This window comes from Triturus cristatus, chromosome 6, assembly GCF_964204655.1.
Source record: "Triturus cristatus chromosome 6, aTriCri1.1, whole genome shotgun sequence".
Classification (NCBI taxonomy): Eukaryota; Metazoa; Chordata; class Amphibia; order Caudata; family Salamandridae; genus Triturus; species Triturus cristatus.
In genome coordinates this window covers 744,220,124-744,239,131 of record NC_140589.1, presented here as the reverse complement: position 1 = coordinate 744,239,131, position 19,008 = coordinate 744,220,124, and the positions used below count along the sequence as shown (strand labels likewise).

Genomic DNA, 19,008 nt, shown 5'->3' with positions numbered 1-19,008 from the left:
CTTGAGGCAATTCTTGAGAAGGTAACATTTCAGCAGGACTGACCTGGGACTGTATCAAACCAGCGACTCATCTCAGTTGGCTTTAACTTTCAGATTTGACCCTGTCCAGCGAGACCAGATAGTGGTTGGCGCTTTATGCTATTATACTGCAATTTAATCTTTAAAATTCTTATCTCTGGTTCACTACATTGAATTTTTGTAATGTAAATATTCTTTATTGTTATAAATTCGAGTGGGATTATAACAATCCCACTCGAATTTATAACAATAAAGAATATTTACATTAGAAAAATTCAATGTAGGGAACCAGAGATATGAATTTTAATGATTGTGTCTTCAACTTTTAGCTGTTTTGGTACTTCTAAATGCTTTACATATTTTCTTACGTTAAGCTTGTCTGCTCTGTACCATAGCTACCAGGGATTGAGCTCAGGTCTAAATTACTAAAACCTTTACTGGGCCGAACAAGAATAGTGCCATTATTACTTGTGGTGGACTACCATCCACTCCAACTAATAATCCACTTTCTCACAAATGGCAACAGTCAGATAGTAAAAGCTGCACAGAGGTTTCTGGTGATGGTGAGACAGTACGGCTGCCAGCTTTACTTAATTGTGCATTATGGGTGAAATCTGCACAAAAATAATTTTTCTATAGTTAAGTTTAGAGACCAGAATGACCCACCAATCTGTATGGCATGGTATGGTATATTTGCACTCTTTATGGCACGAGAAGACTTATCATATTCGTTTGACTCAGAAACTAATTAGATTCCTGGCTTTTATTCCTCTTACTTGGCTCAGTTAATTACTCGATTTGCCAGCCAGAAATTCGAAGGCCTCCTCACTTAATAGTAGGCCTGGGTGGAGTTCCTATGTGGAACTCCGCATAGTGACCAAAAAACTCTGCGGCGCTAAGTTGAATTCCGCAAGCAGCGGAATGCGTTATGTTGTGCCGTACGCGCTGAGTTTTAGCACTGGGTGTTTGTCCTGTGCTGGAAAATCACAGCGAACTGCACCATATACAGCACAAGAGGGTACTGCTTCTTTCTGCTGCTCGAGTAGATGTTCTACTCAAGCAACAGCTTCCTCAAAGCAAACAGAAGTTTTTTCAACGCGTAAGATTTTTATCGCTCGCAATCGCCAACTTAACGTTGGCGAACGTGAGAGAGGAAAAACTCTGCTCTGCAGAGTTTTTTGGAACTCCTTGCATTACGTGTAGTGGAAAACACTCTGAAAACTCCACGGGATGAGCGGAATTTCACGCCCAGGCCTACTTAATAGAGCCATTTGCCAGTGATGGGCCTGTTCCTTGAGAAGAAAAGGTAGAGAAGGAACCTGTCGGTGCTAATTCCTATTTATACTGCCCCAGGCCTGTGAAGGCTCATCCCAAGGGATACCTTCCTGCACTAAAACAATCCTCTGAGTCTTTTTCTTCTTTCAATGTGTGCTGCAGAATGCAGCACACACAGAAAGAGGAAAAACAAGAAGTCAACATATTTCTCCTTGTTGCGCCTTCCCTAGGAAGACGCAGCATATTGATTCATTCCCAGATCTACCACTCATGGTAAATCTGGGAATGTGCTAAACTCCAAGGGTGGATGTGTGGCAACACCCACACTCAACCCATAGAACTGGGCCAGAGTAATGTAAGGCAGTAACTTCGGGTGCCTTGCATTACTCCACATTTACCAAGGTCACGCAGGGCCACACATGGTGACATTGCGTTACTTGGTAAATCTCATTCTAGATTTTGCGTCGCCCTACGTCCCCTTGCGTGGCAGATGGGCAATGAAAAATATTTGCTAAATATGCTGCTCAGTGTAAACAGATGCAAGCAAGGTGTCAAACAGTATATATGGCCTCATAAACCAAAATATAACATGTATGCTTTACAGAGCACACATTTTAAAAATCTGACGCTTGTGTAGCTGACAACACATAGGAATTTCTACTGAAGAGTGCACTTTGAGTGCAAATCCCAGGTCTTCCACTGCTGGTTTGCCATTGACCAGAGAAAGTAAGGCTCAGCTTCACACATAACAGGCAGGTTTAGCGCGAGCACCATAGATTAAATCAGGTGACTAAATATTCGAAATCGTGTACAGCACTATTTTCTGTCCTTCGGGGCGCTGCATTTTCCACGCAGTGCTTCTTTTGCATAAAGGGCAACCCCTCTGGGCGAGAACATCAGTTAACACAAATAAGATAAAGCAATATCTAACTTAGTGTTGCACTACTTTTCGGTACAGCAGAAGCATTAAAATCACACTTTCCTATATGTTACCCTTCACTTTGTTTATGTTAAATCGACTATGTCTGAGGAGCGTGGATTTGTGAGTTCATTGTAACTCGCAGGTAACGCTGACTCGGATCATGTCACAAGGGTGTTCCGTCTTGTTTGACTGAGGCTTTCTTACCTTAAAACCTCTATTAGCAGTGCAAGGACAAAACAGGAAAGGTTTTTGTTTGGATGAGGCTTTGTTACCTTAAACCTCTATTAGCAGCGCAAGACCAAAACAGGAGTGGTTGCGCAGAGAGAGCAAGCCAGATCGAACTGCGCAGAGTACAAACGTCAGCAGCTAAATTGCTAGCTGGAGGTGCGAACAGGAAGCAGAAACAGGAACTACAGAGTTTATGCTGATACGGACTTAGACCGAAACCAATAGCCAAGGATTTGGAAGCTGCCGCTTTTAAGTAAGTACAGAAAAACTGCAGGAGTACTAGAGCCCACACGAGGAGCGCTCCATGTGCCCTTGCAGTCTTAAGTTTGAGCCACAGTATTAATACAGTGATTCCGTTATTAGGACGGAGTTACCACAGCCCTATCTCTTTCGAAGAAGTGAAGCACTATAGGAGTGCACAGTTCGCAGAGAAGTGCCTTAATTGGAAGACCATGAATGTCTGAAAACTGAGAGGCTCCCTAGCTCTGGACTCTCTGCCTGTCACATTACAAGGTGTTACACAGGGCCAAGTCCTAAAAAAAGAAGTGGGGGGACTGACCAAGTCAGGCAGTATGCAAGTGACATCATAACGCGTGCTATCAAAGCACATGACGTCACGATGCGTAACATTCCACGTGGAATCACAGGAAGTGATCTCACTGGAGGTGATGCTCTGATATAAGTGTGTTATAGTATAGATGGAAGAATACTACTGGATAAGCTCAGAGACACCCCTGCCTGCTACTGGGAGAAAGATGGGGCAAACAGAATGGGGCCCGCACAAGGGAGTACTGTTTGTGCATACTGTTTATGGTGCATGTTCTACATGAGATCTCTCAAAGCAAGGGTACTATTTAGTGTGTATGGAAGAATGCTACTGGCTAAGCACTGAGACACCCCTGCCTGCTGCTGCCCTTGGAGAAAGGAGGTTCAAACAGAATGGGACCAGCACTGGAGAGTGCTGTGCGTATATATGGCATAGGGTGCACGCCTCTACATAAGAGTGTAAAGGTAGAGGTACCATCTAGTACGTATGGGATAATGCAATTGTCACTGCTTAGACACATTCCTAACTATTACTGCCCTGAGACAGAGAAAATGGAAACAGAATGGGACATCATTGAGGAGTATTGTGCGTGTGTACAGCGTATGGTGCACACCTCTACATGAGTTCTCTCACAGCAGAGGTACCATCTAGTATGTATGGAAGATCCTAACGGCGAGGATCAGAGACATCCCTCACTGCTACCCAGTGTGACCATGTCTGGTGTAGGAGAAAGGTGCCAGTAAAATGGAATCAGCAATGGTGGCGAGGGCGCTTACATGCACAGGGCTCCTATGTGTGTATGCATTCCCACTGGGCGGAAGCACAGCTCAGTGCTGTCAGTGGGACTCACTCACAGTGCCCATGCTGCTATGGCTGACAGTGACTGTGCAGGAGGACAGAGGGTGTTCTCAGACAGGGGTCAGTGGAGGGGAGAGCTCTGAATACGCATCACATGATCTATCTCTACATCACATCTTGTGTGGCACAGGTATGCATCAGTGCTTTCCTCGGCTCCCTGTCCATGATGTGACAGGGTGAACCTGCTGTAAACAGACAGGGGTCAGTAGCGGGGCCGTCTTGCATGCATACTGCATGGGCCTCGTACCTGTTTATAAGGTCTCATATGCTACAGGCGGAGAACAATGCTGCCTCGGTTCTCAGTCACTTGCACAGACAGCACCAGGGAACACATAGTATAAACAGAGAGAGGAGTCAGTGGTTGGCAGAGTTGTGTGCTCAGACAACATGTGACTGTGCAGAGGGCATGGATGCAGAATGATACAGACGCCGTTGTATCCCTAATGCTGCACAGTCTGGCAATGCTTTTACTGGAGGACTAACAGTGCCAAGACCCTGGGTGGCTGCATATGTATTGTACAGGGCGCCCGTGTACACAAGATCCCTTAAAGCACGTATGGTATTCTGGTTGTCAATCACACCCCTCCATAGGACGCCGGTGTCAAGATGATCAAAGTGTTGGGGGCATGAGGGGCAGACAGGTGTTGGAGCTGTGCATACATGTGGGACAGGACGCCCGTCTGTGCAAGAGTCTCATGAGGCAGGGGTCAGTCACACTTCTCCGTGGCACACAGGGGGGAGGCAGTGAATGCCGGGGGCAGAGGGGACACACAGTGAGTGTAAAAAAAACGGTTAGTAGGGATTATGTATTTATATAGCGCTTACTACCCCATACCCATTCCAGAGCTAGTCCATTGAGCATCACCCCCTCTAGGGTTTCATGCATCTCATACATTATTGCACTTCATGCATTCATTCAAAATGTATTATATTAAACTTTCCCCAGTGCATTTTTATCGCCCTACCCTTCGTAAGACACAGTCCCACCTTCTTTGCATGTGCTGTCCTACCACGGTTAGTCTCTTCAACAAACATGATGCCTCAAAAGCAGATCAGAATTAAACATGGTATAACATAGTGTGCCCTAATAGGGAATCTTGTGTGATACATACCTGTACAGCAAGAAACATCTTTATCTAACAGGCAGAATGCCCAAAGGCATGAATGCTTGCTTTACAAATGCAGACGTTACATTCTGCATTTAAAAATGACTCCATTAATCACTGCGCCTAAAGCAAAACTTTCCACATTTTCAAAATCCATCACACACACATACTGAGACAATGAATCATACGTTTGTGAATCAGTGTATAGAAAATGTTACATCAGGCAAAGGAGACCAAATGGTGTAAGATTCACATGTCACCCATACTGGTAGGCATTTTTTAAGAGTGCTTGGTCTGGAGAAGGACAAACTCAGGATTCAGAACATAACACCGTGGTTAGGGTTGACTTTAATAAGAATTTATTTCTGTCCAATCAAACCTTTCTTAGCAACATCAGGATAGAAAGACTGGGGAAAAACATAACTTTCTAACCTGCACTATGCAGTCTTAGATGGCAGTTCATAGCTCACTGTGGTAGATTATGAATGTAATTTATGAATTGCACATTAACAACAGAATCTCTATGACAAAAGAGCAGTAACGCAGTGAGCTTGCACATAAAATATTGTTCTTTGGTATGCATGGCACAGGTCCTTTGCACCAGCAATATTACAGTCCTGCCAAATATCACGCATCAAGGGTTGAACTAAAGCATTTTAGTACAGATGTCCGCATCACCGCACTAAATGCGCTAGTCACGCATACTATAAGAGACTCACAACACAGCGCTTCTTATTATAACAAAAGCAGCCACTGCCAGCACCTGCTGTGCTACTGGCTAATCAGTGCCGCAATTAGGAGCTTATAATTGACTCCGCACTAGCTGTTAGGGAGCAGTGTTGTGAAAACACACATATATGACTTCCGCCCTGCATCTAAAATACATGCGCACCAGGCCCGTCTCTCCACCTGGTCATCTGGTGTCACTGCAGAACCTAAACACCAGCCAGGATCCGGCACTTCTGTACCATCACCACAAATCCTGCAATGATTGACCCAGCCAATGTCTGGATTTTGAGTTGTTTTCCTGTTACAATGCTCGCGACACAAACAGCATTGTGTGACCCTCACAGTGTGCTCTCTATGGTCGTGCTGCTGGTACTGGCACAGCGTAGGGGGATTTTTCTGCTGTGCACAGCCCAGATTCTGCCGCATGGATAGTTCGGCCTAAAAATAGCAGGCAACTCAGCCCTCATCTGCGCCTGGCCTTCGATCACGGGGGAGTCCATGTAGGCCATCCAGTGGGCAGTAGCGGTCTCAGGTTGAAGGTTGTACTGCCAACCAGCACTTAGGAGCACCTATTGTATCAGTGAGAGACAGTGACTAAGGAGGACAAAGCGTGCGCTTGTCTGGCAGGTCTTGGGCCTGTAGGTAACCTCAGCAATGCCTGCAGCTCAGTCCAGTACACTGGGTTAGACCATGCACTTTGCAGGCGTCGCCTGGCAACACCTTCAGGATACCACAGGTGAGTCCAGCGCACCTGATCACTCGACAAACTTGAGGGCTACAGCGGGAGCAGTACCAGGCTGGACGAGGGGGAAGAGAGGTGGGAGGGGCAGGAAGTTAAAGACATAGCTGAAAGGACAGAATATATTTATTCAGTCACTAGTTTTGATTGTCTTCACCTTCAGGAAACCGCATATAAAATAAAGATGCACTGTATGTTTAAAGTATAAGATAAATCCAAGTTAAAGTAATCGGTACTAAATGCGTTTGTTTGGATTATGATATCTCTTTATTAAATCAGTCACTGCATATGTCTATGATTGTAACCAGACAGTAAAGGAATAGATTCCTAGTTGGCAGGGGGGTAAGGAGTGGTGGTTAACGACTTCTGTATTTATAGTGCTATAAGGTCCCAGCCTATGACTTGAAGCACAATGAATATGCAACTCATTATTTTAACACAGTATAAAATGTTTTTCGAAGTGTCACATTTTGCTGTGAAATGTCACACATAAGTAACTTAAAAAATAGAAATGTCACACATGAGCAATCTGAATACTTGGCAGCTATGATATTACCCCTCTGGGCTACCTTACATAAGTGAAAACTGCCACAAGACAAAACTCCCATCTCTCTCCAGCAGGTACATTAATCACCAGAGTTAACTTGACACTTTTATTGTTGCCCGAAAACTGCTCAATATATAAGGAACTTTGTAGTGCTTTTAAAACAGCTGTACAGCTACAATACTGCCAAGGAAATGTTCCGATACTGATTAGGAGAATATTTAGAAGTGCCAGCTCATTTAAAACACTTACCCTGTTACTGTGCCTGTTTGTCCCCATGTCCAAGGGCAAGGCCAGAGCCTGCAACACACTCCCTCTACACATAGCGGAGGAAGCACTTCTATTTGGTGCTGTGTCCTAACCTCACCCCCAGGGTGACGTGCATCTTGCTCTTTTCTGAAGTAACAACTCCAAAAACAGTGTACAAGCTACAGGTAAAATTACTTGTTGTTGCTCCTCCCAGCAATCAGCATGCACCACGACAAGGAGAGTTGAGAGTCAATGTCTCACTCCCTGCCCAGGCCCGGCTCTCAAGGTCCAACTGACTCACGCAGTCAGAGTAACAATTGAATCAAGTCACTCACTCATGGCCTGGTCGAGACTGGGAGTCGGTTCGGTTCCCGAACTTGCGTTGGCCCATTGAAGTGGTCAGTCACTGGAGGCACGAGTCCGAATACTCTAGAGTGACACCACCACACGTGTGGTGCGCGCTAAATGTCAACTCGGCATTCAAAGACTGCCGCGGGGCGAGTTCTGGACAATAATGTTTGCCAGGGCCGTCCTTGGTAGCGCATTCACCTGCTACCAGATTGACGGCCCTGGGACCTAAACAAGCTAGGCACTCATATCGCATCATCTCAAGTGGTGGTGCCGTGTGTTTGCACTTACACACACTGGCCAATCAGGTCCAGTCATGTGGTGCGCTTCGTGTCCATTCGCTCAGAGACACTGACGGGATACCTTGTTGATCAACATGGCTACAACTACCAATCTGACTGCAGCTGAGCTGGCAGCGGGCTGCCTGCCAATGTTGATATAGTGATGTGATGCTGACACTGCGGAGGGGCTTCTCCAGCATATAAAATGCGCACAACGGGCTAATAAGCACCCAAAAAGTAGCCGCCCACCATTTGTTTGTTTTTTCTGCACAAATGGCAAAAAATGTCGCCCATTTGTGCGGTAAATAGCCCAGTCCGGCAACACTGTGAATTATGTGGCATACTGCAGTACTTTTTTCATAATATTACTTCATTGTTTTGTCATTTTGACACATGATAAAACTGTGCTAAGATTTCATATCATTACTACCAGTTTAACAACCAAATGCAGAAATAAGCAACTGAAAGATAACAAGTTAATATTTGCGAAGGGCCTTCCATTGCGAGCGAAACATTTTTAGGTTGAGCAATCGAGACCTCTTGTATATCGTTTACTATATGCCTATATATAAACTTTCGGATAGGGGGCTTAAAGCCTGCCTCTGCTTTTCATTTGTTTGTTTCAGTGTCCTTTAAAAATCCTTGCTTGCTAGTGATCAATCCCTACTTTGTCCCTCCTTTTTTTGATCCTTCGTTTCCTCCCACAGAGCAGGGACTTAGTACCGTATCGCTACACCTTGCTTGTTTGTGGGGCTATTTGTTTTCCACAGCTTGTGGGAAATAGCAGTTTGCTAGACTTGGGATTCTGAGCGTCTGTGCATCGCTACCCGGATGCCATGGGCTCAGCACACTGCTATTTTTGCTGTGGAGATCCTCCAATGTGCCTTTTGCCATTTTCCCTGCTCTGGACGAAGTGCACATGAGCTAGTGCCCCGGGGGCACAAGCAGGGATCCCCTTGAGTGCTTTCAGGCTAGCATGCACTCAGTAGTTCCCCTGGGGCCAAAGCAGAAATCCTCTGATTACAATAGTGATGTGCTGCTATTGTCTTTTGCGACTGTCTATACAGCTCGGATATAACTATGCCACAGAATTTGTTTTGCATTTGTTTACTGCCACCTCAAGGATAATTGGGATGAATCTGCCGGGATGGCTTCACACAGAGCAGCTTTAGTGAGAGCGTTGCACTGCCCTGGATCGTCGGTTCACAAGAATGCCTGGGCAGGGTACACTGCAGCTCCTGGATTCAGCAGACGTGGCAGGCGGGGCAGTGGGTGTGGATACGCTAAATAAACTAATGTCATTTTCTTTTTTCAAGTTATGCAGCAATGTGTGTGTTCCTGTTCAAACTGCTGCTACTACAAGTGAAATGTAAGGACTGTGAACTGTGTTTTAATTATTTACTTTTATTTTATTTTAATATTTTGGTACTGCTATTTTATTATTTCTTATACAAAAAAACCTCAGTTTTAATTACACTGTAGCTTTTGTAATTTCTTTCTGCTTCCGAGGTTGGCACCTGAAACCAGCACCAGACTGCTTGTGAGGCTCACATATTAGACTGGCCTTTGCCATAGACTGGACTGTGATACTCCTGAGGCTGGCACTTAATACTGGCATGCTTCTGAGAATACCAGATGCCCGCTCATGAAGATGACACTTGAGACACCCACTTGCTTCTGGTATTGCCAGTAATGCCACTTGTCTGCTCTCGAAGTTGGTAACTGAGACTAACCTTCTACTGAGACTGGCACACAAGGCTGGATTTCTTTTGAGGCTGGCACCGGGCTGCTCCTGAGGGTGGCACCCGAGTGGCACCCGAGATTGGCCTGCTCCCAAGGCTGGCACCGGGCTGCTCCTGAGGGTGGCACCTGAGATTAGCCTACTCCTGAGGCTGACACATGACTGATCTTGAATTTGGCACCCGTGGCTCCTCCATAGGCTGGCACAGAGCTTTCTAACGAAGACAGGATAGGCACAGGAGGCAGCTTCCAGTAATATTAGCTTTAGTGCGTCTCAAGTTTTGTTCCAGCACTGTGCTGTGAGATGGTAACGGTGCCTGATGCAGGATTCTAGGAGGCGGTGCTCACATTTTGAGCACCCGCTTTGAAGATGCAACAAAGCGGGCGTTTTTGAAAGACCCATATGGTAATGTATGGACATTGTTTAGGGGCCAGGGGGAGGGAGGCTGGTGAGGGTGTGCACAGCTTGCTCTCTTAAAGGTAAGCTCTCAGCACGCGAAGTAAAGTTTGTCTTCTTGTTTATAGACGTGGATGTTGGTGCCAAGGGTAGATTTTTTACTGCCATCTCTGGTGGGCTTTGTAAAACTCATCTCATGGTAGATTTGTTTTACCAGTGCCAGTAGCAGAGGGTGTGCCTGCTGCTCGTTTTCCACAGGAGCTGTCCCTTCAGAAGGGGGTAGGCCATGAACCAGAGGCCCATGTGTGCCCCTCAGCTTGGCAGACGCTGTCCTGGGGAACAGAGCGCTCCGTCTGCCCCCTTGGTGTGGTGCCAGCTTGTCAGTCTTTCTGAATACATGGCATGTCTCTTGCAGGATCATGCTGTAGCTTGCTGTCCCTGCTTCCAGTCAGTTTGCAGGTGTGAGTGATAAAGCCCATGTGGTGTTGGCGCTCACTCTTAGCAGAAATATTTATGCTTGGTAACAATTGTTATGGTGCTCAAGGGAGGGGGAACCACCCCAATGCTCCACGTTTGACCCCTGGGGATCTGCCTAAAAAAAAAACTCAACGCCCGAGCACACATCGAATTGTGATATGCTAATATACAACATAAATACTTGTGACACTATTGACGTTCTTGGATTTTTATTGTCTTCTTTGAGGAACTAGCCAACACATGTTTTGTCGTCCGGGGAGTTAACCCACAACTTCCTCAGGGCTGGAAAGACAATTAGATGACAAACACTTGTATTGTGTACAGAACCCACTACACTCTACATATCACACTTAGTGAAGACCCACACTTCAACATCTATCTATAGTACCAAAGATATATCGCAAAAGTTGTGTTGCAAATTATCGTGCCTATTGTACCACAGAGAGTATTGACTCTCAGTGGTACTTGAGATACTATAAAATCATGGTAGCACGATATCGTGGGACGTGGTACACCTATCATTATCACTGAAAGTGCAAGTTCGGGAAAAAAACTCACACTTTAAGGCGGTGGGGAAAGGTGCGCTTTTATTTTCATCTCTCCCAGTGAGGGATAGTGATAAAAAATAAGAACCTATGTAGGAGAAAGTGGGAGGTTGCCTAACTGTCTTGATGCAATCAGTCTCAATAAACCAAAATAGTGATGGAATTATTTGATATGGATCCGAAAAAATTCGTACAGTTAAGAGAATGCTAGACAGTACTAAACAATTGACTAAAACAATTATCCAACATAAGCAATTAAGGAACACAGTGGTTACCTCACTACATAGTGGGAACCCACAACGAAAAGAGAGACTAAGAGACAAGTTTATCAGACTTGAAAAACTGAAAAAGAACGAAAATTCAAAATGGTGGGATAGGGCGACGTTAAGACAATACCTGAAATTAAATAGGATCTGTAGGGGTTTGAGGTTACAAATCATCGGCACCTTTGATGACCTGGATGAAGACCTACTTCTCATCTGGGATAGAAAATCAACATCCATTTCCAACAAACTGATGGAGATTCTCATTGAAAATACCGACCGCAAAGTGATAAGTTTACACGCAGAAATTGCAATACTGAAGTCAGAGATCTGAAAGAAACTACAGATAAAGACTATGAAATTCAAAATTAGGTCATTAGGAAACATCAGTAAGATATTAAGCAGAAAAAGGCACGCAAGAGATGAAATAGATTATAAACAAGGCAGAATCTTTACTTTTGCAGAAAATTACAACCACTCAGTAGCAAATGACAACAGATAACAAGGTAAAAATACACAAAACACCACCCCATCAGTTCCAGTTCCACCTCTCCAAGCACAGTGCCAACTAGCGAGAGTGAAGCTGAGTCACTAACAGCATCAAATAGCACAGACAATCGTTTTTTACGGGAGGTGAGAAGAATAAAAAGAAGGAACAGGGAACAACCAAAACGTTCAGAAAATATAACAAAAAGACCAGGAGGGGCAAGAGAGGAGGCACAGGAAGAAGAAAGGAAGGGCATGAAACTGAGGTCCTGGGACAAAAGGAATTAGAAACTAGCCAGGATAGAGGAGTGGAGGTGATTAACCTAACTGATAAAAGATTAACTAAAGACATGACAACTTTACTGGAGAAGGGCATGGGTTTCTGTCCTAAAGAGTATGGGGATATTTGCAATTCCATGATTGACCTACTCAAATTTGTAAGAATCCTCAAATTAAAGACATTTTTCAAAAATAACCCCACAATCAATAAAGCAATGAAAAAATACCTTGCAGTCTCTTTTTCTGATACTCTCACTATACAGGACATTAGAGATACAGAATTGCTCCTACCTCTTACTGATGACGATCGTGACCATATGAGTGTAGAAGAACTACTATTAGAGCACAGTGATCTAAGGGGCATATTATCAAGCACGGCGTTAAAATTATCGCCACTTTAGCGGCAGAAAACTGCCACTAAAGCGGTGATAATGGGCTTGATAATATGCCCTTGAGAATTCCAATAGAAGCCCATGTTGACACCAGAACATGGGCTTCTAGGGGAATTCACAAAGGCATATTATCTAGCCCATTATCGCCGGTTTAGTGGCAGTTTTCTGCCGCTTAAGCGGCAATAATTTTAACGCTGTTTCTTGATAATATGCTCCCACCTGTTTCAAGTGGGCTTAAAAACAAATCCAGGTGGACACCAACCTTGCAAAGTGGTAACAATATAGATAGCTTCTATAAACTGGTACTTAAGGACCTGAACAGGCAACTTGCCAAAAACCATAAACATAAGCCGAGACTTAAAGACAACCTGACAAAAGAAGAACGTAAGGCTCTAGAGGAACTCAAAGAGGTTAAGAACATTACCATAAAAGAGGCAGACAAGGGGGGTGGCAACATCGTCATTATGAACACAGAGGATTACAATCAGGCGATCTTATCTCAACTGGGAGACATTGACTGACCTAATCAATACATATCTGAGAGAATGCCTTAATAAGGGCTTGAATGACCAATACAAATACATGTATCTTAAGGTTGTGAGGCCCAGATTCCCATGCATTTGTACACTACCTAAAGATCATAAAAAGCTGCCATCTTCACTGGGCAGACCTATTATTTCCAGCATTGGGGGACCCACTGAGAGACTGTCCCAATACATGGATTTATTCCTTCAATTTCTAGTCAAGAATCTCCCGTCATACATGAAAGATACTAAACATATCTTAAGTATTCTTGCAGATGTTACATGGGAAGACTGGATGATACTAGCCACCCTTGATGTCCCAGCACGCTACATGAGCATTAAGACTAACTTCGGGACTCTTGCAGCCAAAATATATCTGACATATGATCAACTGTAACAGCAAGTATGTGATATACATGCTAAAATGAAAATGCAATAGATTCTACATAGGTAGAACCATCAGACCATTGAACAAAAGGAATAATGAACATGTGAGAGCCATCAGATATCGAGACACCCGATACTCCACAGCCACACATATTAATGAATGTATTTCTCAGGGATCACATATGGTACTCACATTCTGTGGTTTGACCATGTGGAGGCAGATCCAAGCGGGATTAACAGAGACTCTTTCTCAGTTGTAGGGAGGCTACCTGGATTATGCGTTCACAAGCGGTTGAATATGGCTTAAATCTGGATCAAGAATTACACTACTTTCTTGGAGAATAATGATGTGCATTATACCAATGTTGTACAACTTGTCATACATCTTCTGAAGCATGCATTTTATATACATTGTTACCCAGAGTTAGCTGGGGATTAATTTAGCATTTGATTGCTATTGACTAACTATATAGCACTTGCTGCAATATACATCTATCATGTGTAAGTTCCTCACCATAAATACATGTATGGTCAAGCTACTAATAATGTTATAATAATGTTATAATTGGGACATTGATATATTGTTTTTGATGTATTCCGTGTTAGGGGACGTGGTGCAACGTCATAGCCAGTTGAAGCGCATGGCTCGCTTGGACTCTAATTTTAATCCAATGTATATTTCTCTCTCATATATATATTCTATATCTAGATTGCACTATAGCTGATATTTAATTCTATATTTCTTGATTCCACCCACTATGTGCGTTTTTTCAATATGGCGGCCAATTCTTGCCGGGGCACGGATACTCGTTCTAACATTTCAGCCCCAGCTACACCACTTGCAGTATGCTCAATTTAGCACATTGCTCTATTCTCTGATCTCACCCTCCACGTGCTGGCTTTTCAATATGGCGGCCCATTTCCGACGGGGACATGGAGACGCATTCTAGCGTTCCTGTCCCACCCATATCACTTCCTGTTTGCTCGAACAGAACGTACATTGCGGCCATATCCGGATCCGGTTCAGGACATGGATAGGTGCCCTTTCAAGATAGGTCAGCCAGGGTGCACTAGATACCTTCCATACATGGTTCTCAATGTAGAGACATACTAAGCACCACTGCTTTTTAATTTTTAAGCTGTTCATCAGGCCATACTTAGTGTCCTGTTGCTGTAACTACCTGACAACACTACGCAGATGGGCGTGCGTGTCAGGTAAGAATTAATGTTGTCCAAGTTTATCCTGTTCTGCCTATATCAATGTGGGCCTGATGAGTCTGGGTTCTTTTCATACAGTTAGTCACATAATAAGTGTGGCTCAAATTACTATATGGGGGCTTCTACTATTCCCTTAGACATTTAATTAGACTCATATGTTTACTTGGTCTTAGCTTAATTTACAATATTCTGTTCTCTCACCACGCTTGGGGTGTATTCTCTCCTTATTAACATTTATAAGGGTCTGCTTGATTGTGTCTGTATTGAATTTGACTTTAGTTGATGCAATAGTTCTCTTATTTGCCACTGCGCATGTAATGCACCCTTCTTGAGTCTTCCTGCACTGCTATGTTTATTATTTGCCCAACAATTCATTAAGAATACACTTATTGAGGGAAATCTGTCCCTTATTTGCGTTTCAGATTTAAAGAAGGCCTTGGACAATATTTCCTATATTGCACTGGTAATTACTCACAGACAAACAATAGTACTGCGCTACCTACTGGGCGGGACGGCAGTATGACTGGTGCAGAGGTAGGATAATTACTTTGGTCAATTGTTTCGTACTGTCTGGCATTCTCTTAACTGCAAGAATTTTTTCGGATCCATATCAAATAATTCCATCACTATTTTAGGTTTATTGAGACTAATTGCATCAAGACAGGTAGGCAACCTCCCACTTTCTCCTTCATGGGTTCTTATTTTTGATCACTATTCCTCACTGTGAGAGATAAAAGATAAGCGCACCTTTCCCCACCACCTTAAAGTGTGAGTCAGTGTCTTTTTTCACGAACTTGCACTTTCAGTGATACTGATAGGAGCACCACATCCCACTATATCATGCTACCATAATTTTACAGTATCTCAATGTACACTGACTCTCTGTGGTACAATAGGCACGATAATTTGTAACACAACTTTTGCGATATATCTTTGGTGCTATAGATAGATGTTGAAGTGTGGATCTCCACTATGTTTGATATGTATACTGTAGTGGGTTCTATACACAATACAAGTGTTTGTCATCTAATTGTCTTTCCAGCCCTGAGGAAGTTGTGAGTTAACTACCCGGACGACGAAACACGTGTTGGCTGGATACTCAAAGAAGACCATAAAAATCCAAGAACGTAGATAGTGTCGTGAATATTTGTGTTGTATATTAGCATATTGGGGAGAGGAGTTGGCCTAACGGCTAGGGCGCTTGGCCTCGGACCTGGGGAACTGGGTTCGAGTCTCGGTAATGACGCTGAACATCCTGTGATTCTGGGCAAATGACTTAATCTCTCCGTGCCTAACAAAAAATGAATGTGTGTCCTCATGTAACGTAACTGGTGCTGTGTAAAGCGCTCTGATACCCGATTGGATTCGGGTTAAGTTTGCTCTATATAAAACTCCGCAAAAAAAATAAAATTATAATTCAATAATGTGTGCTCTGGAGTTGAGTTAAGTTTGCAGGTGTGAGTCACTCACACACGTTGATCTTGGCATGGCTTGGATGGTATCATACCTTGGTGCCTAGCAGTAAAAGCCAAACCAAGCTACCAGAGTTCATATGATCTAGCCAGGTTGGGTTTATTACTGTGCCATGTGACCGCAATTCTTCCAGATTACAACTTTACTAACAGCAAGCACCAAGAAGGGTGCCCCGTGCCAACAGAGTGGACTCCTCAGTGCCTCTCACTCACCACTGCGCACTCTACCACCAAGCTGCAGGGGGAACTTCTTTTACTCACCGTCTTACTTTTAATCTAGAAAACTCATTTTTTAAACTTATTTTTATCTTAGACATTAAGACCACACAACACACCTCCGCCAAGCCTTTTCATTTTTGTTCTAAGTGCTCAGTATAATTCCAAAACATACCATGGACTATATCGACACACTGGCAGCATAGTTAAGGTCCTGGCCTTCAGCTGCTAATCTGTGTGTTACTACCTTCTTCGAACAGTTTTCATTTCGTCAAAACCTCTAAAGATTCAACAATCCTCATTTCATCTTGGAATACCAATCCATATGGTCACATTCTTCCAAACTCCTTGTCTCTGTCTGTATTTTACCTCCTGAAGGGCATACATGTACCCCTCAGGTGATAAAGATTTCAGTGTCCATTGTTTCAACCATACCTTTGTTTCTTTAATTCATTTAAATCACCTAATTCTCTGACAGTTTTGTCTGTAACATACACTCTATAGAAAGGGACCAGTCAGCTCAGAAGCATTTATGAAATAGGTCTGAATTGTATTTACATATATCTTAGCAAAGCCACAGAGAGCCTGCTAGTTGCAACGATTTATTGATTCCTGCAATAAAAATATTTAAAAAAAAAAAAAAAAACAGAGAGCCTGCTAGTATCTAACCTAACTAACGGGCAGACCAGAGAAAGTGGTTCTGAATTATGATAAACCCTCTTTCCAGTTCAATGCCCCTTATGTTATAACAGAGATTTGCCTAGTGCTGTATATCCATCAGTATAGCCTTGCAGCACTGTTTGGAGACAATAAGCTGTCTTCTTCCTGCTTCTTAATCTTGAGACTTATCCGCACAAATCTTCCTTTCCTTCCTTCATGCATGCCTCCATTGATGGTTCAAGCGACTGTGCTCAGCTCAAACAATAAGGAGCTACAGAGGAAAAGAACAAACAGGTCGCCCCCACTCACTACGCTATATATATATATATATACACAAGACCTGTTCATTAATAGGCTCCTCATCTAGAGGTTAAACGTATAAGCCGAGGAAGGGGTTCCATCACAGTTTTCCCTATACTACTCCTCACTTTCCAACGAGGTAGTGTCCTCGCACTTTACTGCCTGATTAATCTATAATAACTAAAAAACGTTATTTATACACTTGACAGTCACAGCATCTTCATCCCAAAGATATAGGGATGTATACCACATCAAACCAAGGTTCCAACAATATGTGTGAACCTAAAACCGTAATTACTGTGAAAAAAGGAGGACAAGATGGCACCTCACGTGCGCACCACCAATGGAGCTTGCTGATTGGTACTCACCAGCTATGCCCACTGATATCATCATTGGTAACCATCTTGCCAAAAAATATACATAAATGTGCGTCCCAAAAAGTGCAAGAGTAATACCCAATGTGGTGTTTTGAAAGAAACAAGACCCCGTGATTTTAAAATTGAAATAAGTGTCACAGTTACCAACTTTATTAATTATATGTGCACTTATTCAAATTAAAAATTGGTTGCCTAATAGCAAACCTTTATGTCAACATGTTTCATTGCCACTCTCAATTCTCGGCAATTTCGTCAGGACTGAAGGGTCTTTTAAATCACCAATCAGGGACACTGGTATATATATAACGTGACTGTCAAGGATAAATTAAAAAAAAAAATCTGTGCTCAGCTGCCTGGACTATTGCAACTCTCTGTTTTTGGGTTCCACAATTTCTGGGATGCAGCAGATTCAAAATGCTGCTGCTAGGCTTGCGCCCCAGCTTCCTTTGCATTCATCTGCCATTCTTGTCTTAAATCCTGTGCAGTAGCTGCTTGTAACCCAGGGGGCTACTTCAATGCACTTTGTATAGTATTTAGTGCTTACCATTTTGGTCCTCGATATGTACAGCAAGATGTTGTCATCATAATCCAAGCCGCACTCTGAGGTTATCAGAAGCTTATTTACTTCCAGTTCAATGGGTTCAGCCACAGGTGAGTGTGATTCCTTGGGTATTGTGGACAAAACGTTGAATTCCTTCCTGAGAAGTTTGCGTGCTATCAATCAACTGTTGTCCTTTACAAAAGAATAAAATTTTTTACTTCTGTTCTCACTAATTTAATTTGCAGACTGTTAGGTTGGAGAATGATTTACGGCCAGATGAATAACCTTAGCATTTTGCGAATCGCAAATTGCGACAAATTGCGAGTCACTATTTGCGAGTCACAAAATGCTATAGTACAGCAGTGTATGAGACACTGTTTTCGATTCCCAATGTGGTCGCAAATTGCATGCCTCATGAATATTAATGAGGCTGTCTCAATTTGCGCCCCCTTTGGGAATGGCTGGCACTCCCAGGGATGGTGGCCTGCTGGGGTCAGCAGACCACCATGTCTGGGACTGCTTTCTCAATAAAGCAGTTTTCTTTTAAATGCAGCCCATTTTTCTTAAAGAAGAACGGGATGCATTTAAAAAATAAAAATGAAACTTTTATATTTTATTTTTGAAGGGTACTGCCTGCCCTTAAAAAATATTTGAGCATGCATTCACAAAGTGGAAGGGGTCCCTTGAAGACCCCTCCCCATTTGCGAGTGCTTTACCACCCTTCTGAGAAGGGTGGTAAACTGCGAGTGTTTCGGTCGCAAAACATTCATACATTGGTTTTGGAGTCCCTATTAGGAGGGGATACTCTTGGAACGCCCCTTCCTAATAGCTAGTCACTAACCCTATTTTGCGAGTTGCAAATTGTCTGTGATTCGCAAAATAGGGTTGGT

The 19,008-nt window shown here is 43.4% G+C and overlaps 1 protein-coding gene across 5 annotated transcripts in view; it reads left to right on the top strand.

Annotated features, from left to right (window-relative positions):
* Positions 1-2,526: 2,526 nt before the first annotated feature.
* The window catches only part of LOC146817808 (uncharacterized), a 35,729-nt gene continuing 19,247 nt past the window's right edge, over positions 2,527-19,008 (top strand). For 2 of the 5 annotated variants that reach the window (XM_085609242.1, XM_085609245.1), the window contains exon 1: positions 2,549-2,696. Coding sequence is in view for 1 of the 5 variants with exons in the window: in XM_085609241.1 (XP_085465367.1) it covers positions 15,072-15,086 (15 nt within the window). In the remaining 4 variants the exon portion in view is untranslated. Of the gene's footprint in view, positions 2,697-14,974; positions 15,087-19,008 lie in introns of all 5 variants that reach the window. The other 3 variants (XM_085609241.1, XM_085609243.1, XM_085609244.1) reach the window with 3 other exon arrangements.